Source organism: Chelmon rostratus, chromosome 16 (genome assembly GCF_017976325.1).
Source record: "Chelmon rostratus isolate fCheRos1 chromosome 16, fCheRos1.pri, whole genome shotgun sequence".
NCBI lineage: Eukaryota > Metazoa > Chordata > Actinopteri > Chaetodontiformes > Chaetodontidae > Chelmon > Chelmon rostratus.
This window is the reverse complement of record NC_055673.1, coordinates 23,754,003-23,778,681: the sequence shown is the minus strand read 5'-3', so window position 1 is coordinate 23,778,681 and position 24,679 is coordinate 23,754,003. Positions and strand designations below refer to the sequence as shown.

Below are 24,679 nucleotides of genomic sequence, written 5' to 3'. Positions count from 1 at the left end.
GGTGAGTATTCTGGGTAACAGTGTTCTGTATATGTTGAAGATGCCAAAGCCAGAGACAGAGGTGATGATATGTGCTCTTTAATGATGTTTGATAAAAATAACAACAACAATAATTCTTCAAATTATCAACAGATGAATCAGTCAAGATTTTGAACAGTATTTTTTGATAAGACAACATTACACAAACAAAGAAACAGAATCTATATGAGTGAAGGGAAAATGTTTGTTGCTTTTTGGTTTATAGTTCATACTGGAAAACTGAGTAAAACTTTATAACTCATGAACTTTATCATTGTCTTACAGCTGGTGCCAGTACTGTCTGTTTGGTTTTAACACATGGAGACATTAAAAAAAAAAAAAATGTAAAAAATGACATCTTCAGTGGAACAGCTCTAATTTACCTGCCCAGGTGTCTGTACTGCAACAACTTCTGCTATGAGAAGCAGGAGGTGGAGAAGGAGTGTACTATAATAATAAATAATAATAATAATCACATCTTCAGTGGAACAGCTCTAATTTAGGCTCACCTTTGTCCACAAATTAATACTAAGACCTTAATGTGAATATCTGAGTCTCTAGTGGATGCTGGACAGTCATTGTCATATATCTATTCTGTTGGCACATTTTTTTTTTTTATTGCCTTAGTATATTTTCATTCTGGTATATTTTTAATTGCATTTACGAACATTTTTGTTGCACGTTGGTTTATTTTATTGTAGTTATCTTAATTATATTCTGTCTAATCTTTCTAATCTTTCTTATTATCTTACATGGGGGTTGCAATGAAAATTTCATCGACATGTCATGCTCAATGACAATAAAGAATCTTGAATCTTGAATTGTTGCAGTTTGTCTTAGAAAGAAACAAGCACACGTGTTGGAAGAGCTCATACTGAGGTTATATCAGTGATCATCTTTTGGCTCCAGTGTCACACAGTGATATTGCCGCTTTTGATCGTCTTGCTGTGATATTAGCGTTCTTCTATGAACCACATTAGTATTTGTACAAGTCAGAGTAGTATTGTGGGCTGTCCGAACTACTAGCCAATCCAGTCAGCTGCAGTGAAGCCAACAGCAGTAATAGTTGTATTAAATACAGAGAGCAGTAATGGCGGTCCTCTCTTCAACTCCTCTTAGCGGTGCCGCTCCTCCTCTCCGGTGTCCTCTGCGATGCTTCGGTGGAGGAATCCGAGCGCCAGGACCCGTCCACCGGGGAGACCCTCATCTGTGCCAAATGTCCACCCGGACAAAATAATAATAATAATAATAATAACAATAATAATAATAATAATTGTAAGAGCCAATTAATGGGAATTTATACAGTATAATAATTTAGTTAAAAATGTATAAATATGCTTAATTGAATTTTAAGAAATTCATGATGTGTATTATATTTCATAGGAATACATAACTTAGTTAATTTAAAAGGAAACTTTTACTGTGAACTGTTATTTTGGCTTCTACTACGTAATGCGTCATGCGTCTTTTTAATATTGCTTGCATGAATGTCAAGGCAGATTGCAGCTGGACGCGAAGCAACAGGGTCTGCCGCTGCAAAGAGGACTTCTGCTGCGCCGATAACTTCTGTATCAGACACACGGAGTGCGGCCCCGGACACGGAGTTCAAACGAAAGGTATTTATCAGTGAAAAGATCGTTTCTTCACATTTCATCTTGAGAAAGAATAATAAAAAACCGTAATAATCAAAGTCTCGGTAGCTTAATGTTTTACTAGAGTAGCAGCCCCGAAAAAATCGTATTTAAAGTTCAAGTGGAAATCCACGAAGCGCATGGAAACACGCTCCATCACCTGCGCCCTCCGCAGCCACAACGGCATTTTAAAAGCATTGTAATGATCCCAACTGCGCTGTTGTTTTCTTTAGGTACATCACAAAGCAACACTGTTTGTGAAGAATGTGCCGAGGGCTTCGTCTCTAACTCATCTTGCGCAAGCGGACAGATAGTGCTCCTGCCCGGCTCCATCTACCACGATACGATGTGTGGCACCTGCGAGGATCTTGGAAATGGAGGTGTGTGCTTTGTGCAGTTGGTTATAACTGTAATAATAATAATAATAATAATAATCACCACCACCACCACCATCATCATCATATCATAATAACACTCGATTATCACAACTGACGACAAGTTACACCACAGTTTGGACTTCAATCTCACGCGGTACAATTCCTGTCTCGGTTGAGATGTCCAGAGCTTTCCTCTCGGGATTCTTCAGTATGCACAGGATGCGCGTGGCAAAAATGTGCATCATTAACTTGGGTCAGAATACCTTAAAACTTTCATTCATTTTGAATGCTGACCTCCATCCAGTTGCAGTGAGAGTAACTCATTCATGTCGATTTGGTTGCGACCTAAGCAGTGTGCATGTGTTTCAGCTGAAAGACTGTGATCTCTGCTCTAAAATGTGCATACAGCCAGTCACGCAGATGCTGTCATTAACCTGCACTCGTGCTGATTTGGTCAGCCGGGCTGTCAATCACCGCTGTTCTCAACACACCAAAACAACCACTGGAATATAATGTAGTCACATCTGTGACCTTTTTCTTCCCCTTTATAATTATAAGACACACTTTGTTTTTTTCTGCTACAAGTCCAATAGCTTTATTTCAGGCTGTTAACAATCCTATCTACACAAACAAGACACTTCTGCCACCACCTAATTCCATCAAGTCAAATACAATTTGTATTGGGTTTATTTTAAATTTGTTTATTTTATCGAAATGATTCGTTCTTTGGAGTTACATTTCATTTTGTTTTTGGAAAAAAAAAAAACATCATCATATTTCAAAAAATAGCCTCCTGCAGCTCTTCTTCTTTGTCTTCTTCTTCGTCGTGAGTTGGATGTTTTCGTGTGTCGGTTGTTGGATGTCTTCGTTCCTTGCTGCCTCTTCGTGGGCCCATATTTTGTCTTTGACCAGCAGCATCCGTTCCAGCTCTGTCTTTTCTTTTTCCCACTGCTCTGCTCTTCTGGCCCAACTCTCTGACAGTGTGGACAGCTCCTCTTTGCACTTGTTTCTGTCGTCTGAGAGCTCCTTTCTAAAGCTCTCCTCTCTCTCAGAGAGCTCCTTTTGGTGGCTTCGGTCTTCTGCTGCCAGCCGCTCTCGTAGTTCTTCGCAGGTCGCTTTGCTCTGATTCAGCGCCGACTCTGCGTCAGTCAGCTGGGCCAAGGTGACGATGTAAGCATTGGTTCGAGCTCGTCTTTTCTTGGTGGCCCTGCTGATCTGTTTGTCTTTCTGCACGAGGACCTCTTTCAGCTGGCTCACTTCTGCCTGCCACTTGTCATTCAGGGCTGTCGCTCCACTGGAGGCTTCGAGCTCTTCTACAGAGGCTCTCATCCTCTCGGGTTCGTCTTTGAGGAGGCTCTGATTAAGAGAGACCAACTCCTCAGCTCTCTTTTTCAGGTCCTCCTGTAGCGCCCTGCGCTCGTGGTTCCAGCTTTCGATGGCTTCCTCATGTGTGCGCTTCAGATCGGCGACACGTTTTTGCAAATAGCCGATCCATTCGTCCCTCTCGCCGATCCCCTTGATGGCATTCCGGAGATCGGCCTTTAACTTTTTGTTCTCCTCCTCTGCGCTGGAGAGTTTCTCCCGCAAGGTCCTTCTGTCTTCCAGAGGCGACTCCTGAGCCGAATGAGCAAAAGGATGCCGCTGTCTCTGGTTCGAGGTGTTTACCCATCTGCCACTGTCCTGTCTTCTTGCCATTGCGGTTAATGTTGTTCTGCACTGATGATCTGATGTTCTCAAAAAAAAAGCTAAACTGTCTCTTAATACAACTAGTCAATATACCAAAAGTGAGGGACTGGCTTCTTGGCTCTGGGGTGCTTAAGTATAGACAGTGATGGTGACGTCACTATGTCAAGTGACGTCACTGTCACATACCCAATTGCGCATATACGGAAGTTGACTCCGTCTTAAAAATAAAAATAAAAATGCACTTTTGAAAAAAAATAAAAGGCTGAACAATAAGTTAAATAGTGCAAAAACATAAAAATGAAGAACATATAAAAAAGAATGGTGAGGCAATAAACAAGATAAACAATAAAATTTACTGTTGGCAGTGACAGTGAGGGGTGTTAAACTGATCATTAATGGATGAGAAAGTACTGTAGTGTTGGTTCTATTGTAGCAAGTGTGAGCCCCTCAGCTTTAATAAAGCAATAATTTCTCTTGTCTTCTTGCCATTGCGGTTAATGAACGGTATTTTTTTTCACATTTTATGATAAGAAAACATTACAGAAACAAAGAAAATGTCTGTGGCTTTTTAGTTTATAGTTTATTCTGGAAAACTGAGTAAAACTTTATAACTCATGAACTTTATTATTGTCTTACAGCTGGTGCCAGTACTGTCTGTTTGGTTTTAACACATGGAGACATTAAAAAAAAAAAAAATGTAAAAAATGACATCTTCAGTGGAACAGCTCTAATTTACCTGCCCAGGTGTCTGTACTGCAACAACTTCTGCTATGAGAAGCAGGAGGTGGAGAAGGAGTGTACGGCGCTCAGCAACAGGGTCTGCCGCTGCAAAGAGGGCTTCTGCTGCGCCGATAACTTCTGTATCAGACACACGGAGTGCGGCCCCGGACAAAGAGTTCAAACGAAAGGTATTTATCAGTGAAAAGATCGTTTCTTCACCTGCGAGGACCTTGTGGGCGAGGAATAATAATAATAATAATAATAATAATAATAATAATAATAATAATAATAATAATAATTGTAAGAGCCAATTAATGGGAATTTATACAGTATAATAATTTAGTTAAAAATGTATAAATATGCTTAATTGAATTTTAAGAAATTCATGATGTGTATTACATTTCATAGGAATACATAACTTAGTTAATTTAAAAGGAAACTTTTACTGTGAACTGTAATTTTGGCTTCTACTACGTAATGCGTCATGCGTCTTTTTAATATTGCTTGCATGAATGTCAAGGCAGATTGCAGCTGGACGCGAAGCAACAGGGTCTGCCGCTGCAAAGAGGACTTCTGCTGCGCCGATAACTTCTGTATCAGACACACGGAGTGCGGCCCGGACACGGAGTTCAAACGAAAGGTATTTATCAGTGAAAAGATCGTTTCTTCACATTTCATCTTGAGAAACAATAATAAAAAACCGTAATAATCAAAGTCTCGGTAGCTTAATGTTTTACTAGAGTAGCAGCCCCGAAAAAATCGTATTTAAAGTTCAAGTGGAAATCCACGAAGCGCATGGAAACACGCTCCATCGCCTGCGCCCTCCGCAGCCACAACGGCATTTTAAAAGCATTGTAACATAGACATGATCATCTTTCACCGAGCAATGATTGAAGAGCTGTAATCACATTAAGTCTTCTGTGTGTGTATGTCTGTAATCAAGTTACCTGTATGTGCTTGCATGTGTGTGTGTGCTGTCAACCACAGCTGTCTGTGTCTGCTTCTCTCCTCTGCTTCATGTGTCTGTTAACATGAATTAATGAACTGAATCAATAAACATGAATGGAGCTAATGCTAACGGAGCTAACAGAGCTAACACTACCGGAGCTAACAGCTAACGGCGCTAACGCTAACAGAGCTAACTGTGTTAACAGAGCTAACGGTGCTGACAAAGCTAATAGAGCTAATGGCGTTAACAAGGGGGCGGGGGGAAGGGGTTTTCATTATGCATTTGTCTGTCTGTGTGTGTGTGTGTGTGTGTTTATGTCTCTGTCGTTGTGTGTGACTGCGTATGTGTGTGTCTTCGTCTGTGTGTGTGTGTCTGCTTGAACTACACAAGCACCTCAACCATCTCCTACATGGAGATGTGTCTGGTATATGTGTGTCTGAATGTGTGTGTGCGTGTGTAACTTCTGCCCCACCTGCTGATAATTACCTCGCTACCTCTCCCACTTTTTACCTGTTCCTGTTCAGTTTTGACGTGCTTGTTTTTAATCCCTTTTTAGCTGTTGGTTAGCCCTGTTTGTGTGTGCGTAATAAGAAGAAGAAACGCGCAGGATAACCCTCATTTCTCAATAAATTCGAAACATTCTTCTCAATGAACACATATAAACATATAGTAGAACAATAAAGAACCATCTCAACTAATGTTAACCCTCAGGAATAACTGTTTTCAAAATTAAAGCAAGGCTTATTTGTGCCACAGAGACATAAAAAAAAAAAATAATCACATTTTCAGTGGAACAACTCTAATTTAGGCTCACCTCTGTCCCCAAATTAATACTAAGGCCTTAACGTGAACATCTGAGTCTCTAGTGGATGCTGGAGAGTCATTGTTGCAGTTTGTCTTAGAAAGACACAAGCACACGTGTTGGAAAAGCTCATACTGAGGTTATATCAGTGATCATCTGTTGGCTCCAGTGTCACACAGTGAGATTGCTGCTTTTGATCATCTTGCTGTGATATTAGCATTCTTCTATGAACCACCAGCGCCAGGACCCGTCCACCGGGGAGACCCTCATCTGTGCCAAATGTCCACCGGCACGCACATGGCCGCGCACTGCACAGCTGCCACGGTCACCAGGTGCGCGCCGTGCAAAGGCGAACTGTACACCGAGCCGTGGAACTACCTGCCCTGCTCTATTTGTGGGCCTGTCTCAGAGATAGAAATGTATGATGTTCTGTAAAATGTTGTGGTATCTAAGTGAAAACTGTTTGTCACGTGCGGCAGCTAAATACAGTACTTGTTGTAATCTAAACTGCCTGTAACCGCCTCTATCAAGAACGCTGTGGCTGCCTGCAGGCTGTACTTTAACCAAGTCGCCACAAGGTGTCGCCATCTATCCTTCGTAACTGCTCCTTGAAGGATAAAACGGTTCAGCACATACAGTACACTAACATGTTCACAAACCATATCAGAGACAGTGACGTGAGTTACTGACATATTGTTTCTCATTCATTCATATATCCATATATTTCCATAACCATTAAAACGACAAAACTACATGAACAAAAAGCAGTCTCGTAATATTCCTTCCAAGAATTAATCTTGGGACATTCAGTGCGTTTGTCAGAGAGTGTTTCTAATTTCCCATTGTTAGCATGTTTATGCATTCCCATTATTTCTACAGGTTCAGCTGGACAGCCTCCAGTATTTTCAAGTATTTATTATTCTTATTTTAGTTTAACAAGAATAGGCCTCTCTGCAGAGGAGATGACATCACCTCTGTCTGCATCATCCCCATAATGTTCCCACAGGCATTGAGAAGTCGTTGTAGGATAGCTAGAGTCTGGCCTGTATTAATCTCCTATCTCCTATTTTATGGTACAGCCCCCTCCTGTGCTTCAATACGAGCATGGGATCGGTCATGATGGCCTGCCTGCTCATGCAAGGACAGGACCTGGAAAGTTTAGAATGATTCATTTTTCAAGTTATTTCCCAAAAACGTCATTTAATACATTTTACAGTTTCTAAACCTCTGAGTCACGAGCTTTAATATATCTTGGTAGCATTGTTGATTTCTCCAGATAAATTCTAATTTAGCTAAATTACTACTCAATTAAACAATTCAGTTTTTAAGTTGATCAGGCTTTTCATTCATACAAACTTAATGTGAGCATGGGGGGATGAGAATAGAATATGGATTTAGTGGCATTACAGAGCAATGCACATTTACTTTACCTCACATGATTCAAAGATTATGACACAATATTCGTGGGTTTTGCGTTCATTTTACTAAATTTGAAGCACTTCTTTTAAATGATCAGAGTTTCCATGATTAGTCCGACCAAACGAAAACACACAAAGTGAACTGAAAACAGAATTGTCACAGGCCGGATACTAATGATGATTTTGGTTTCATACACATTTATCTTTTGTGGGGGCATTTTCCTCGTTTTACTTGACTGCGCTTAGTACAGAGAGACACAAATATCTGGAGAGACCTAGAGAGGGAGACATGTGTTGCAGTCATGGCATCACTGAGGACCTGTGCTCGCCAGCTGTCTCCTGTACTGGAACATCTGTTCAACCTGAGCCTGAGTCAGGAGAAAGTCCCGAAGCTGTGGAAGGCGTCCTGCCTGGTTCCAGTCCCCAAGAAGCCGAGGCCATCTGACCCAGTCGCCCTCACATGCCATGTGAGGAAAGTCCTGGAGAGATTGGTCCTAGCCTATAGCTGAGTCCACAGGGGAAGACATTCCTGGACCCCCTGCTGTTTGCCTATCAGCCCCATTTAGGAGTCGAAGACGCTGTCATTTACCTGCCGCAATGAGCCCATATGCATCTCGATGGTGGAGGAGGCACTGTAAGGATCACATTCTTTGATTTCTCCAGTGCTTTCAACACCATTCAACCTCTGCTATTGGGGGAGAAGCTGCAGGGTGTTGGGCGTTAACGACTCACTGATCTCCTGGATTGCTGACTATTGACAGGCCGGCTACAGTTTGTCCGTCTGGGCAGCGGGCCGTCTGATGTGGTGGTCAGTGATACAGGAGCTCCACAGGGGACTGTGCTTTCTCCTTTCCTCTTCACCTTATGCACCACTGACTTTAAGTACAACTCTGAGTCATGTCGCCTGCAGAAGTTCTCTGATGACTCGGCTGTTGTCGGGTGTATAAGAGAGGGAGAGGAGGGGGAGTACGGGACACCGATAGACAACTTTGTTGAGTGGTCCGAACAGAACCACCTGAGGCTGAACATCAGCAAGACCAGAGAGATGGTGATCGACTTCAGGAGGAAGAAGATGCCTTCACAGCCACTACGGATCAGAGGGGAGGTGCTGGAGGAGGTGGAGGACTGCAAATGCCTCGGAGTGGTGATTGACAACAGACTGGACTGGAAATCCAACACAGACACTGTGTACAAGAAGGGGATGAGCAGGCTCTACATCTAATGCTTAACTCTGCTCGTGGAAGTTTTTTTGACCTTTTAGAGAGAGGGTTTTACAACTCAGTATCCGCAAACCACACAGATGCCCACGCATAAAAGACTCGCTTACGCTTTAAAAATGGAAGCTGTCCAGCCCTCTTCAACAGAAGTGACAACATGCACATCATCAGCATGGTGAGTATTCTGGGTAACAGTGTTCTGTATATGTTGAAGATGCCAAAGCCAGAGACAGAGGTGATGATATGTGCTCTTTAATGATGTTTGATAAAAATAACAACAACAATAATTCTTCAAATTATCAACAGATGAATCAGTCAAGATTTTGAACAGTATTTTTTGATAAGACAACATTACACAAACAAAGAAACAGAATCTATATGAGTGAAGGGAAAATGTTTGTTGCTTTTTGGTTTATAGTTCATACTGGAAAACTGAGTAAAACTTTATAACTCATGGACTTTATCATTGTCTTACAGCTGGTGCCAGTACTGTCTGTTTGGTTTTAACACATGGAGACATTAAAAAAAAAAAAAAATGTAAAAAATGACATCTTCAGTGGAACAGCTCTAATTTACCTGCCCAGGTGTCTGTACTGCAACAACTTCTGCTATGAGAAGCAGGAGGTGGAGAAGGAGTGTACTATAATAATAAATAATAATAATAATCACATCTTCAGTGGAACAGCTCTAATTTAGGCTCACCTTTGTCCACAAATTAATACTAAGACCTTAATGTGAATATCTGAGTCTCTAGTGGATGCTGGACAGTCATTGTCATATATCTATTCTGTTGGCACATTTTTTTTTTTTATTGCCTTAGTATATTTTCATTCTGGTATATTTTTAATTGCATTTACGAACATTTTTGTTGCACGTTGGTTTATTTTATTGTAGTTATCTTAATTTTATTCTTTCTAATCTTTCTAATCTTTCTTATTATCTTACATGGGGGTTGCAATGAAAATTTCATCGACATGTCATGCTCAATGACAATAAAGAATCTTGAATCTTGAATTGTTGCAGTTTGTCTTAGAAAGAAACAAGCACACGTGTTGGAAGAGCTCATACTGAGGTTATATCAGTGATCATCTTTTGGCTCCAGTGTCACACAGTGATATTGCCGCTTTTGATCGTCTTGCTGTGATATTAGCGTTCTTCTATGAACCACATTAGTATTTGTACAAGTCAGAGTAGTATTGTGGGCTGTCCGAACTACTAGCCAATCCAGTCAGCTGCAGTGAAGCCAACAGCAGTAATAGTTGTATTAAATACAGAGAGCAGTAATGGCGGTCCTCTCTTCAACTCCTCTTAGCGGTGCCGCTCCTCCTCTCCGGTGTCCTCTGCGATGCTTCGGTGGAGGAATCCGAGCGCCAGGACCCGTCCACCGGGGAGACCCTCATCTGTGCCAAATGTCCACCCGGACATAATAATAATAATAATAATAATAATAACAATAATAATAATAATAATTGTAAGAGCCAATTAATGGGAATTTATACAGTATAATAATTTAGTTAAAAATGTATAAATATGCTTAATTGAATTTTAAGAAATTCATGATGTGTATTATATTTCATAGGAATACATAACTTTGTTAATTTAAAAGGAAACTTTTACTGTGAACTGTTATTTTGGCTTCTACTACGTAATGCGTCATGCGTCTTTTTAATATTGCTTGCATGAATGTCAAGGCAGATTGCAGCTGGACGCGAAGCAACAGGGTCTGCCGCTGCAAAGAGGACTTCTGCTGCGCCGATAACTTCTGTATCAGACACACGGAGTTCGGCCCCGGACACGGAGTTCAAACGAAAGGTATTTATCAGTGAAAAGATCGTTTCTTCACATTTCATCTTGAGAAACAATAATAAAAAACCGTAATAATCAAAGTCTCGGTAGCTTAATGTTTTACTAGAGTAGCAGCCCCGAAAAAATCGTATTTAAAGTTCAAGTGGAAATCCACGAAGCGCATGGAAACACGCTCCATCACCTGCGCCCTCCGCAGCCACAACGGCATTTTAAAAGCATTGTAATGATCCCAACTGCGCTGTTGTTTTCTTTAGGTACATCACAAAGCAACACTGTTTGTGAAGAATGTGCCGAGGGCTTCGTCTCTAACTCATCTTGCGCAAGCGGACAGATAGTGCTCCTGCCCGGCTCCATCTACCACGATACGATGTGTGGCACCTGCGAGGATCTTGGAAATGGAGGTGTGTGCTTTGTGCAGTTGGTTATAACTGTAATAATAATAATAATAATAATCACCACCACCACCACCATCATCATCATATCATAATAACACTCGATTATCACAACTGACGACAAGTTACACCACAGTTTGGACTTCAATCTCACGCGGTACAATTCCTGTCTCGGTTGAGATGTCCAGAGCTTTCCTCTCGGGATTCTTCAGTATGCACAGGATGCGCGTGGCAAAAATGTGCATCATTAACTTGGGTCAGAATACCTTAAAACTTTCATTCATTTTGAATGCTGACCTCCATCCAGTTGCAGTGAGAGTAACTCATTCATGTCGATTTGGTTGCGACCTAAGCAGTGTGCATGTGTTTCAGCTGAAAGACTGTGATCTCTGCTCTAAAATGTGCATACAGCCAGTCACGCAGATGCTGTCATTAACCTGCACTCGTGCTGATTTGGTCAGCCGGGCTGTCAATCACCGCTGTTCTCAACACACCAAAACAACCACTGGAATATAATGTAGTCACATCTGTGACCTTTTTCTTCCCCTTTATAATTATAAGACACACTTTGTTTTTTTCTGCTACAAGTCCAATAGCTTTATTTCAGGCTGTTAACAATCCTATCTACACAAACAAGACACTTTTGCCACCACCTAATTCCATCAAGTCAAATACAATTTGTATTGGGTTTATTTTAAATTTGTTTATTTTATCGAAATGATTCGTTCTTTGGAGTTACATTTCATTTTGTTTTTGGAAAAAAAAAAAACATCATCATATTTCAAAAAATAGCCTCCTGCAGCTCTTCTTCTTTGTCTTCTTCTTCGTCGTGAGTTGGATGTTTTCTTGCGTCGGTTGTTGGATGTCTTCGTTCCTTGCTGCCTCTTCGTGGGCCCATATTTTGTCTTTGACCAGCAGCATCCGTTCCAGCTCTGTCTTTTCTTTTTCCCACTGCTCTGCTCTTCTGGCCCAACTCTCTGACAGTGTGGACAGCTCCTCTTTGCACTTGTTTCTGTCGTCTGAGAGCTCCTTTCTAAAGCTCTCCTCTCTCTCAGAGAGCTCCTTTTGGTGGCTTCGGTCTTCTGCTGCCAGCCGCTCTCGTAGTTCTTCGCAGGTCGCTTTGCTCTGATTCAGCGCCGACTCTGCGTCAGTCAGCTGGGCCAAGGTGACGATGTAAGCATTGGTTCGAGCTCGTCTTTTCTTGGTGGCCCTGCTGATCTGTTTGTCTTTCTGCACGAGGACCTCTTTCAGCTGGCTCACTTCTGCCTGCCACTTGTCATTCAGGGCTGTCGCTCCACTGGAGGCTTCGAGCTCTTCTACAGAGGCTCTCATCCTCTCGGGTTCGTCTTTGAGGAGGCTCTGATTAAGAGAGACCAACTCCTCAGCTCTCTTTTTCAGGTCCTCCTGTAGCGCCCTGCGCTCGTGGTTCCAGCTTTCGATGGCTTCCTCATGTGTGCGCTTCAGATCGGCGACACGTTTTTGCAAATAGCCGATCCATTCGTCCCTCTCGCCGATCCCCTTGATGGCATTCCGGAGATCGGCCTTTAACTTTTTGTTCTCCTCCTCTGCGCTGGAGAGTTTCTCCCGCAAGGTCCTTCTGTCTTCCAGAGGCGACTCCTGAGCCGAATGAGCAAAAGGATGCCGCTGTCTCTGGTTCGAGGTGTTTACCCATCTGCCACTGTCCTGTCTTCTTGCCATTGCGGTTAATGTTGTTCTGCACTGATGATCTGATGTTCTCAAAAACAAAGCTAAACTGTCTCTTAATACAACTAGTCAATATACCAAAAGTGAGGGACTGGCTTCTTGGCTCTGGGGTGCTTAAGTATAGACAGTGATGGTGACGTCACTATGTCAAGTGACGTCACTGTCACATACCCAATTGCGCATATACGGAAGTTGACTCCGTCTTAAAAAAAAAAAAAATGCACTTTTGAAAAAAAATAAAAGGCTGAACAATAAGTTAAATAGTGCAAAAACATAAAAATGAAGAACATATAAAAAAGAATGGTGAGGCAATAAACAAGATAAACAATAAAATTTACTGTTGGCAGTGACAGTGAGGGGTGTTAAACTGATCATTAATGGATGAGAAAGTACTGTAGTGTTGGTTCTATTGTAGCAAGTGTGAGCCCCTCAGCTTTAATAAAGCAATAATTTCTCTTGTCTTCTTGCCATTGCGGTTAATGAACGGTATTTTTTTTCACATTTTATGATAAGAAAACATTACAGAAACAAAGAAAATGTCTGTGGCTTTTTAGTTTATAGTTTATTCTGGAAAACTGAGTAAAACTTTATAACTCATGAACTTTATTATTGTCTTACAGCTGGTGCCAGTACTGTCTGTTTGGTTTTAACACATGGAGACATTAAAAAAAAAAAAAAATGTAAAAAATGACATCTTCAGTGGAACAGCTCTAATTTACCTGCCCAGGTGTCTGTACTGCAACAACTTCTGCTATGAGAAGCAGGAGGTGGAGAAGGAGTGTACGGCGCTCAGCAACAGGGTCTGCCGCTGCAAAGAGGGCTTCTGCTGCGCCGATAACTTCTGTATCAGACACACGGAGTGCGGCCCCGGACAAAGAGTTCAAACGAAAGGTATTTATCAGTGAAAAGATCGTTTCTTCACCTGCGAGGACCTTGTGGGCGAGGAATAATAGTAATAATAATAATAATAATAATAATGAATAATAATAATAATAATACTTTTACTGTGAACTGTAATTTTGGCTTCTACTACGTAATGCGTCATGCGTCTTTTTAATATTGCTTGCATGAATGTCAAGGCAGATTGCAGCTGGACGCGAAGCAACAGGGTCTGCCGCTGCAAAGAGGACTTCTGCTGCGCCGATAACTTCTGTATCAGACACACGGAGTGCGGCCCGGACACGGAGTTCAAACGAAAGGTATTTATCAGTGAAAAGATCGTTTCTTCACATTTCATCTTGAGAAACAATAATAAAAAACCGTAATAATCAAAGTCTCGGTAGCTTAATGTTTTACTAGAGTAGCAGCCCCGAAAAAATCGTATTTAAAGTTAAAGTGGAAATCCACGAAGCGCATGGAAACACGCTCCATCGCCTGCGCCCTCCGCAGCCACAACGGCATTTTAAAAGCATTGTAACATAGACATGATCATCTTTCACCGAGCAATGATTGAAGAGCTGTAATCACATTAAGTCTTCTGTGTGTGTATGTCTGTAATCAAGTTACCTGTATGTGCTTGCATGTGTGTGTGTGCTGTCAACCACAGCTGTCTGTGTCTGCTTCTCTCCTCTGCTTCATGTGTCTGTTAACATGAATTAATGAACTGAATCAATAAACATGAATGGAGCTAATGCTAACGGAGCTAACAGAGCTAACACTACCGGAGCTAACAGCTAACGGCGCTAACGCTAACAGAGCTAACTGTGTTAACAGAGCTAACGGTGCTGACAAAGCTAATAGAGCTAATGGCGTTAACAAGGGGGCGGGGGGAAGGGGTTTTCATTATGCATTTGTCTGTGTGTGTGTGTGTGTGTGTGTGTGTTTATGTCTCTGTCGTTGTGTGTGACTGCGTATGTGTGTGTCTTCGTCTGTGTGTGTGTGTCTGCTTGAACTACACAAGCACCTCAACCATCTCCTACATGGAGATGTGTCTGGTATATGTGTGTCTGAATGTGTGTGTGCGTGTGTAACTTCTGCCCCACCTGCTGATAATTACCTCGCTACCTCTCCCACTTTTTACCTGTTCCTGTTCAGTTTTGACGTGCTTGTTTTTAATCCCTTTTTAGCTGTTGGTTAGCCCTGTTTGTGTGTGCGTAATAAGAAGAAGAAACGCGCAGGATAACCCTCATTTCTCAATAAATTCGAAACATTCTTCTCAATGAACACATATAAACATATAGTAGAACAATAAAGAACCATCTCAACTAATGTTAACCCTCAGGAATAACTGTTTTCAAAATTAAAGCAAGGCTTATTTGTGCCACAGAGACATAAAAAAAAATAATAATCACATTTTCAGTGGAACAACTCTAATTTAGGCTCACCTCTGTCCCCAAAATTAATACTAAGGCCTTAACGTGAACATCTGAGTCTCTAGTGGATGCTGGAGAGTCATTGTTGCAGTTTGTCTTAGAAAGACACAAGCACACGTGTTGGAAAAGCTCATACTGAGGTTATATCAGTGATCATCTGTTGGCTCCAGTGTCACACAGTGAGATTGCTGCTTTTGATCATCTTGCTGTGATATTAGCATTCTTCTATGAACCACCAGCGCCAGGACCCGTCCACCGGGGAGACCCTCATCTGTGCCAAATGTCCACCGGCACGCACATGGCCGCGCACTGCACAGCTGCCACGGTCACCAGGTGCGCGCCGTGCAAAGGCGAACTGTACACCGAGCCGTGGAACTACCTGCCCTGCTCTATTTGTGGGCCTGTCTCAGAGATAGAAATGTATGATGTTCTGTAAAATGTTGTGGTATCCAAGTGAAAACTGTTTGTCACGTGCGGCAGCTAAATACAGTACTTGTTGTAATCTAAACTGCCTGTAACCGCCTCTATCAAGAACGCTGTGGCTGCCTGCAGGCTGTACTTTAACCAAGTCGCCACAAGGTGTCGCCATCTATCCTTCGTAACTACTCCTTGAAGGATAAAACGGTTCAGCACATACAGTACACTAACATGTTCACAAACCATATCAGAGACAGTGACGTGAGTTACTGACATATTGTTTCTCATTCATTCATATATCCATATATTTCCATAACCATTAAAACGACAAAACTACATGAACAAAAAGCAGTCTCGTAATATTCCTTCCAAGAATTAATCTTGGGACATTCAGTGCGTTTGTCAGAGAGTGTTTCTAATTTCCCATTGTTAGCATGTTTATGCATTCCCATTATTTCTACAGGTTCAGCTGGACAGCCTCCAGTATTTTCAAGTATTTATTATTCTTATTTTAGTTTAACAAGAATAGGCCTCTCTGCAGAGGAGATGACATCACCTCTGTCTGCATCATCCCCATAATGTTCCCACAGGCATTGAGAAGTCGTTGTAGGATAGTTAGAGTCTGGCCTGTATTAATCTCCTATCTCCTATTTTATGGTACAGCCCCCTCCTGTGCTTCAATACGAGCATGGGATCGGTCATGATGGCCTGCCTGCTCATGCAAGGACAGGACCTGGAAAGTTTCGAATGATTCATTTTTCAAGTTATTTCCCAAAAACGTCATTTAATACATTTTACAGTTTCTAAACCTCTGAGTCACGAGCTTTAATATATCTTGGTAGCATTGTTGATTTCTCCAGATAAATTCTAATTTAGCTAAATTACTACTCAATTAAACAATTCAGTTTTTAAGTTGATCAAGCTTTTCATTCATACAAACTTAATGTGAGCATGGGGGGATGAGAATAGAATATGGATTTAGTGGCATTACAGAGCAATGCACATTTACTTTACCTCACATGATTCAAAGATTATGACACAATATTCGTGGGTTTTGCGTTCATTTTACTAAATTTGAAGCACTTCTTTTAAATGATCAGAGTTTCCATGATTAGTCCGACCAAACGAAAACACACAAAGTGAACTGAAAACAGAATTGTCACAGGCCGGATACTAATGATGATTTTGGTTTCATACACATTTATCTTTTGTGGGGGCATTTTCCTCGTTTTACTTGACTGCGCTTAGTACAGAGAGACAAAAATATCTGGAGAGACCTAGAGAGGGAGACATGTGTTGCAGTCATGGCATCACTGAGGACCTGTGCTCGCCAGCTGTCTCCTGTACTGGAACATCTGTTCAACCTGAGCCTGAGTCAGGAGAAAGTCCCGAAGCTGTGGAAGGCGTCCTGCCTGGTTCCAGTCCCCAAGAAGCCGAGGCCATCTGACCCAGTCGCCCTCACATGCCATGTGAGGAAAGTCCTGGAGAGATTGGTCCTAGCCTAGCTGAGTCCACAGGGGAAGACATTCCTGGACCCCCTGCAGTTTGCCTATCAGCCCCATTTAGGAGTCGAAGACGCTGTCATTTACCTGCCGCAATGAGCCCATATGCATCTCGATGGTGGAGGAGGCACTGTAAGGATCACATTCTTTGATTTCTCCAGTGCTTTCAACACCATTCAACCTCTGCTATTGGGGGAGAAGCTGCAGGGTGTTGGGCGTTAACGACTCACTGATCTCTTGGATTGCTGACTATTGACAGGCCGGCTACAGTTTGTCCGTCTGGGCAGCGGGCTGTCTGATGTGGTGGTCAGTGATACAGGAGCTCCACAGGGGACTGTGCTTTCTCCTTTCCTCTTCACCTTATGCACCACTGACTTTAAGTACAACTCTGAGTCATGTCGCCTGCAGAAGTTCTCTGATGACTCAGCTGTTGTCGGGTGTATAAGAGAGGGAGAGGAGGGGGAGTACGGGACACCGATAGACAACTTTGTTGAGTGGTCCGAACAGAACCACCTGAGGCTGAACATCAGCAAGACCAGAGAGATGGTGATCGACTTCAGGAGGAAGAAGATGCCTTCACAGCCACTGCGGATCAGAGGGAAGGTGCTGGAGGAGGTGGAGGACTGCAAATGCCTCGGAGTGGTGATTGACAACAGACTGGACTGGAAATCCAACACAGACACTGTGTACAAGAAGGGGATGAGCAGGCTCTACATCTAATGCTCAACTCTGCTCGTGGAAGTTTTTTTGACCTTTTAGAGAGAGGGTTTTACAACTCAGTATCCGCAAACCACACAGATGCCCACGCATAAAAGACTCGCTTACGCTTAAAAAATGGAAGCTGTCCAGCCCTCTTCAACAGAAGTGACAACATGCACATCATCAGCATGGTGAGTATTCTGTGTAACAGTGTTCTGTATATGTTGAAGATGCCAAAGCCAGAGACAGAGGTGATGATATGTGCTCTTTAATGATGTTTGATAAAAATAACAACAATAATAATTCTTCAAATTATCAACAGATGAATCAGTCAAGATTTTGAACAGTATTTTTTGATAAGACAACATTACACAAACAAAGAAACAGAATCTATATGAGTGAAGGGAAAATGTTTGTTGCTTTTTGGTTTATAGTTCATACTGGAAAACTGAGTAAAACTTTATAACTCATGGACTTTATCATTGTCTTACAGCTGGTGCCAGTACTGTCTGTTTGGTTTTAACACATGGAGACATTAAAAAAAAAAAAAATGTAAAAAATGACATCTTCAGTGGAACAGCTCTAATTTACCTGCCCAGGTGTCTGTACTGCAACAACTTCTGCTATGAGAAGCAGGAGGTGGAGAAGGAGTGTACTATAATAATAAATAATAATAATAATCACATCTTCAGTGGAACAGCTCTAATTTAGGCTCACCTTTGTCCACAAATTAATACTAAGACCTTAATGTGAATATCTGAGTCTCTAGTGGATGCTGGACAGTCATTGTCATATATCTATTCTGTTGGCACATTTTTTTTTTTATTGCCATAGTATATTTTCATTCTGGTATATTTTTAATTGCATTTACGAACATTTTTGTTGCACGTTGGTTTATTTTATTGTAGTTATCTTAATTTTATTCTTTCTATTCTTTCTAATCTTTCTTATTATCTTACATGGGGGTTGCAATGAAAATTTCATCGACATGTCATGCTCAATGACAATAAAGAATCTTGAATCTTGAATTGTTGCAGTTTGTCTTAGAAAGAAACAAGCACACGTGTTGGAAGAGCTCATACTGAGGTTATATCAGTGATCATCTTTTGGCTCCAGTGTCACACAGTGATATTGCCGCTTTTGATCGTCTTGCTGTGATATTAGCGTTCTTCTATGAACCACATTAGTATTTGTACAAGTCAGAGTAGTATTGTGGGCTGTCCGAACTACTAGCCAATCCAGTCAGCTGCAGTGAAGCCAACAGCAGTAATAGTTGTATTAAATACAGAGAGCAGTAATGGCGGTCCTCTCTTCAACTCCTCTTAGCGGTGCCGCTCCTCCTCTCCGGTGTCCTCTGCGATGCTTCGGTGGAGGAATCCGAGCGCCAGGACCCGTCCACCGGGGAGACCCTCATCTGTGCCAAATGTCCACCCGGACAAAATAATAATAATAATAATAACAATAATAATAATAATAATAATTGTAAGAGCCAATTAATGGGAATTTATACAGTATAATAATTTAGTTAAAAATGTATAAATATGCTTAATTGAATTTTAAGAAATTCATGATGTGTATTATATTTCATAGGAATACATAACTTAGTTAATTTAAAAGGAAACTTTTACTGTGAACTGTTATTTTGGCTTCTACTACGTAATGCGTCATGCGTCTTTTTAATATTGCTTGCATGAATGTCAAGGCAGATTGCAGCTGGACGCGAAGCAACAGGGTCTGCCGCTGCAAAGAGGACTTCTGCTGCGCCGATAACTTCTGTATCAGACACACGGAGTGCGGCCCCGGACACGGAGTTCAAACGAAAGGTATTTATCAGTGAAAAGATCGTTTCTTCACATTTCATCTTGAGAAACAATAATAAAAAACCGTAATAATCAAAGTCTCGGTATCTTGATGTTTTACTAGAGTAGCAGCCCCGAAAAAATCGTATTTAAAGTTCAAGTGGAAATCCACGAAGCGCATGGAAACACGCTCCATCACCTGCGCCCTCCGCAGCCACAACGGCATTTTAAAAGCATTGTAATGATCCCAACTGCGCTGTTGTTTTCTTTAGGTACATCACAAAGCAACACTGTTTGTGAAGAATGTGCCGAGGGCTTCGTCTCTAACTCATCTTGCGCAAGCGGACAGATAGTGCTCCTGCCCGGCTCCATCTACCACGATACGATGTGTGGCACCTGCGAGGATCTTGGAAATGGAGGTGTGTGCTTTGTGCAGTTGGTTATAACTGTAATAATAATAATAATAATAATAATAATCACCACCACCACCACCATCATCATCATATCATAATAACACTCGATTATCACAACTGACGACAAGTTACACCACAGTTTGGACTTCAAACTCACGCGGTACAATTCCTGTCTCGGTTGAGATGTCCAGAGCTTTCCTCTCGGGATTCTTCAGTATGCACAGGATGCGCGTGGCAAAAATGTGCATCATTAACTTGGGTCAGAATACCTTAAAACTTTCATTCATTTTGAATGCTGACCTCCATCCAGTTGCAGTGAGAGTAATGTAGTATAATGTAGTCACATCTGTGACCTTTTTCTTCCCCTTTATAATTATAAGACACACTTTGTTTTTTTTCTGCTACAAGTCCAATAGCTTTATTTCAGGCTGTTAACAATCCTATCTACACAAACAAGACACTTTTGCCACCACCTAATTCCATCAAGTCAAATACAATTTGTATTGGGTTTATTTTAAATTTGTTTATTTTATCGAAATGATTCGTTCTTTGGAGTTACATTTCATTTTGTTTTTGGAAAAAAAAAACATCATCATATTTCAAAAAATAGCCTCCTGCAGCTCTTCTTCTTTGTCTTCTTCTTCGTCGTGAGTTGGATGTTTTCTTGCGTCGGTTGTTGGATGTCTTCGTTCCTTGCTGCCTCTTCGTGGGCCCATATTTTGTCTTTGACCAGCAGCATCCGTTCCAGCTCTGTCTTTTCTTTTTCCCACTGCTCTGCTCTTCTGGCCCAACTCTCTGACAGTGTGGACAGCTCCTCTTTGCACTTGTTTCTGTCGTCTGAGAGCTCCTTTCTAAAGCTCTCCTCTCTCTCAGAGAGCTCCTTTTGGTGGCTTCGGTCTTCTGCTGCCAGCCGCTCTCGTAGTTCTTCGCAGGTCGCTTTGCTCTGATTCAGCGCCGACTCTGCGTCAGTCAGCTGGGCCAAGGTGACGATGTAAGCATTGGTTCGAGCTCGTCTTTTCTTGGTGGCCCTGCTGATCTGTTTGTCTTTCTGCACGAGGACCTCTTTCAGCTGGCTCACTTCTGCCTGCCACTTGTCATTCAGGGCTGTTGCTCCACTGGAGGCTTCGAGCTCTTCTACAGAGGCTCTCATCCTCTCGGGTTCGTCTTTGAGGAGGCTCTGATTAAGAGAGACCAACTCCTCAGCTCTCTTTTTCAGGTCCTCCTGTAGCGCCCTGCGCTCGTGGTTCCAGCTTTCGATGGCTTCCTCATGTGTGCGCTTCAGATCGGCGACACGTTTTTGCAAATAGCCGATCCATTCGTCCCTCTCGCCGATCCCCTTGATGGCATTCCGGAGATCGGCCTTTAACTTTTTGTTCTCCTCCTCTGCGCTGGAGAGTTTCTCCCGCAAGGTCCTTCTGTCTTCCAGAGGCGACTCCTGAGCCGAATGAGCAAAAGGATGCCGCTGTCTCTGGTTCGAGGTGTTTACCCATCTGCCACTGTCCTGTCTTCTTGCCATTGCGGTTAATGTTGTTCTGCACTGATGATCTGATGTTCTCAAAAACAAAGCTAAACTGTCTCTTAATACAACTAGTCAATATACCAAAAGTGAGGGACTGGCTTCTTGGCTCTGGGGTGCTTAAGTATAGACAGTGATGGTGACGTCACTATGTCAAGTGACGTCACTGTCACATACCCAATTGCGCATATACGGAAGTTGACTCCGTCTTAAAAATAAAAATAAAAATGCACTTTTGAAAAAAAATAAAAGGCTGAACAATAAGTTAAATAGTGCAAAAACATAAAAATGAAGAACATATAAAAAAGAATGGTGAGGCAATAAACAAGATAAACAATAAAATTTACTGTTGGCAGTGACAGTGAGGGGTGTTAAACTGATCATTAATGGATGAGAAAGTACTGTAGTGTTGGTTCTATTGTAGCAAGTGTGAGCCCCTCAGCTTTAATAAAGCAATAATTTCTCTTGTCTTCTTGCCATTGCGGTTAATGAACGGTATTTTTTTTCACATTTTATGATAAGAAAACCTTACAGAAACAAAGAAAATGTCTGTGGCTTTTTAGTTTATAGTTTATTCTGGAAAACTGAGTAAAACTTTATAACTCATGAACTTTATTATTGTCTTACAGCTGGTGCCAGTACTGTCTGTTTGGTTTTAACACATGGAGACATTAAAAAAAAAAAAAATGTAAAAAATGACATCTTCAGTGGAACAGCTCTAATTTACCTGCCCAGGTGTCTGTACTGCAACAACTTCTGCTATGAGAAGCAGGAGGTGGAGAAGGAGTGTACGGCGCTCAGCAACAGGGTCTGCCGCTGCAAAGAGGGCTTCTGCTGCGCCGATAACTTCTGTATCAGACACACGGAGTGCGGCCCCGGACAAAGAGTTCAAACGAAAGGTATTTATCAGTGAAAAGATCGTTTCTTCACCTGCGAGGACCTTGTGGGCGAGGAATAATAGTAATAATAATAATAATAATAATAATAATAATAATAATAATAATAATAATTGTAAGAGCCAATTAATGGGAATTTATACAGTATAATAATTTAGCTAAAAAATGTATAAATATGCTTAATTGAATTTTAAGAAATTCATGATGTGTATTACATTTCATAGGAATACATAACTTAGTTAATTTAAAAGGAAACTTTTACTGTGAACTGTAATTTTGGCTTCTACTACGTAATGCGTCATGCGTCTTTTTAATATTGCTTGCATGAATGTCAAGGCAGATTGCAGCTGGACGCGAAGCAACAGGGTCTGCCGCTGCAAAGAGGACTTCTGCTGCGCCGATAACTTCTGTATCAGACACACGGAGTGCGGCCCGGACACGGAGTTCAAACGAAAGGTATTTATCAGTGAAAAGATCGTTTCTTCACATTTCATCTTGAGAAACAATAATAAAAAACCGTAATAATCAAAGTCTCGGTAGCTTAATGTTTTACTAGAGTAGCAGCCCCGAAAAAATCGTATTTAAAGTTCAAGTGGAAATCCACGAAGCGCATGGAAACACGCTCCATCGCCTGCGCCCTCCGCAGCCACAACGGCATTTTAAAAGCATTGTAACATAGACATGATCATCTTTCACCGAGCAATGATTGAAGAGCTGTAATCACATTAAGTCTTCTGTGTGTGTATGTCTGTAATCAAGTTACCTGTATGTGCTTGCATGTGTGTGTGTGCTGTCAACCACAGCTGTCTGTGTCTGCTTCTCTCCTCTGCTTCATGTGTCTGTTAACATGAATTAATGAACTGAATCAATAAACATGAATGGAGCTAATGCTAACGGAGCTAACAGAGCTAACACTACCGGAGCTAACAGCTAACGGCGCTAACGCTAACAGAGCTAACTGTGTTAACAGAGCTAACGGTGCTGACAAAGCTAATAGAGCTAATGGCGTTAACAAGGGGGCGGGGGGAAGGGGTTTTCATTATGCATTTGTCTGTGTGTGTGTGTGTGTGTGTTTATGTCTCTGTCGTTGTGTGTGACTGCGTATGTGTGTGTCTTCGTCTGTGTGTGTGTGTCTGCTTGAACTACACAAGCACCTCAACCATCTCCTACATGGAGATGTGTCTGGTATATGTGTGTCTGAATGTGTGTGTGCGTGTGTAACTTCTGCCCCACCTGCTGATAATTACCTCGCTACCTCTCCCACTTTTTACCTGTTCCTGTTCAGTTTTGACGTGCTTGTTTTTAATCCCTTTTTAGCTGTTGGTTAGCCCTGTTTGTGTGTGCGTAATAAGAAGAAGAAACGCGCAGGATAACCCTCATTTCTCAATAAATTCGAAACATTCTTCTCAATGAACACATATAAACATATAGTAGAACAATAAAGAACCATCTCAACTAATGTTAACCCTCAGGAATAACTGTTTTCAAAATTAAAGCAAGGCTTATTTGTGCCACAGAGACATAAAAAAAAATAATAATCACATTTTCAGTGGAACAACTCTAATTTAGGCTCACCTCTGTCCCCAAAATTAATACTAAGGCCTTAACGTGAACATCTGAGTCTCTAGTGGATGCTGGAGAGTCATTGTTGCAGTTTGTCTTAGAAAGACACAAGCACACGTGTTGGAAAAGCTCATACTGAGGTTATATCAGTGATCATCTGTTGGCTCCAGTGTCACACAGTGAGATTGCTGCTTTTGATCATCTTGCTGTGATATTAGCATTCTTCTATGAACCACCAGCGCCAGGACCCGTCCACCGGGGAGACCCTCATCTGTGCCAAATGTCCACCGGCACGCACATGGCCGCGCACTGCACAGCTGCCACGGTCACCAGGTGCGCGCCGTGCAAAGGCGAACTGTACACCGAGCCGTGGAACTACCTGCCCTGCTCTATTTGTGGGCCTGTCTCAGAGATAGAAATGTATGATGTTCTGTAAAATGTGGTGGTATCCAAGTGAAAACTGTTTGTCACGTGCGGCAGCTAAATACAGTACTTGTTGTAATCTAAACTGCCTGTAACCGCCTCTATCAAGAACGCTGTGGCTGCCTGCAGGCTGTACTTTAACCAAGTCGCCACAAGGTGTCGCCATCTATCCTTCGTAACTGCTCCTTGAAGGATAAAACGGTTCAGCACATACAGTACACTAACATGTTCACAAACCATATCAGAGACAGTGACGTGAGTTACTGACATATTGTTTCTCATTCATTCATATATCCATATATTTCCATAACCATTAAAACGACAAAACTACATGAACAAAAAGCAGTCTCGTAATATTCCTTCCAAGAATTAATCTTGGGACATTCAGTGCGTTTGTCAGAGAGTGTTTCTAATTTCCC

At 41.8% G+C, this 24,679-nt stretch overlaps 3 protein-coding genes across 3 annotated transcripts; all 3 read left to right on the top strand.

Moving 5' to 3' along the window:
* Window positions 1-404: 404 nt before the first annotated feature.
* Window positions 405-6,618, top strand: LOC121620075 (the record flags this gene model as incomplete). The annotated part of the gene is made up of 5 exons (XM_041956012.1): window positions 405-462; window positions 1,518-1,634; window positions 1,883-2,031; window positions 2,204-2,279; window positions 6,401-6,618. Coding segments are annotated over 5 exons (618 nt in total), but the record flags the coding sequence as incomplete, so codon positions are not given.
* Window positions 6,619-9,397: 2,779 nt separating this feature from the next.
* On the top strand, window positions 9,398-15,468 carry LOC121620074 (the record flags this gene model as incomplete). Its single annotated transcript, XM_041956011.1, has 5 exons — window positions 9,398-9,455; window positions 10,514-10,630; window positions 10,879-11,027; window positions 11,197-11,272; window positions 15,251-15,468. Coding segments are annotated over 5 exons (618 nt in total), but the record flags the coding sequence as incomplete, so codon positions are not given.
* Window positions 15,469-18,244: 2,776 nt separating this feature from the next.
* On the top strand, window positions 18,245-24,273 carry LOC121620073 (the record flags this gene model as incomplete). The annotated part of the gene is made up of 5 exons (XM_041956010.1): window positions 18,245-18,302; window positions 19,357-19,473; window positions 19,722-19,870; window positions 20,046-20,121; window positions 24,056-24,273. Coding segments are annotated over 5 exons (618 nt in total), but the record flags the coding sequence as incomplete, so codon positions are not given.
* Between the last annotated feature and the right edge of the window lie 406 nt (window positions 24,274-24,679).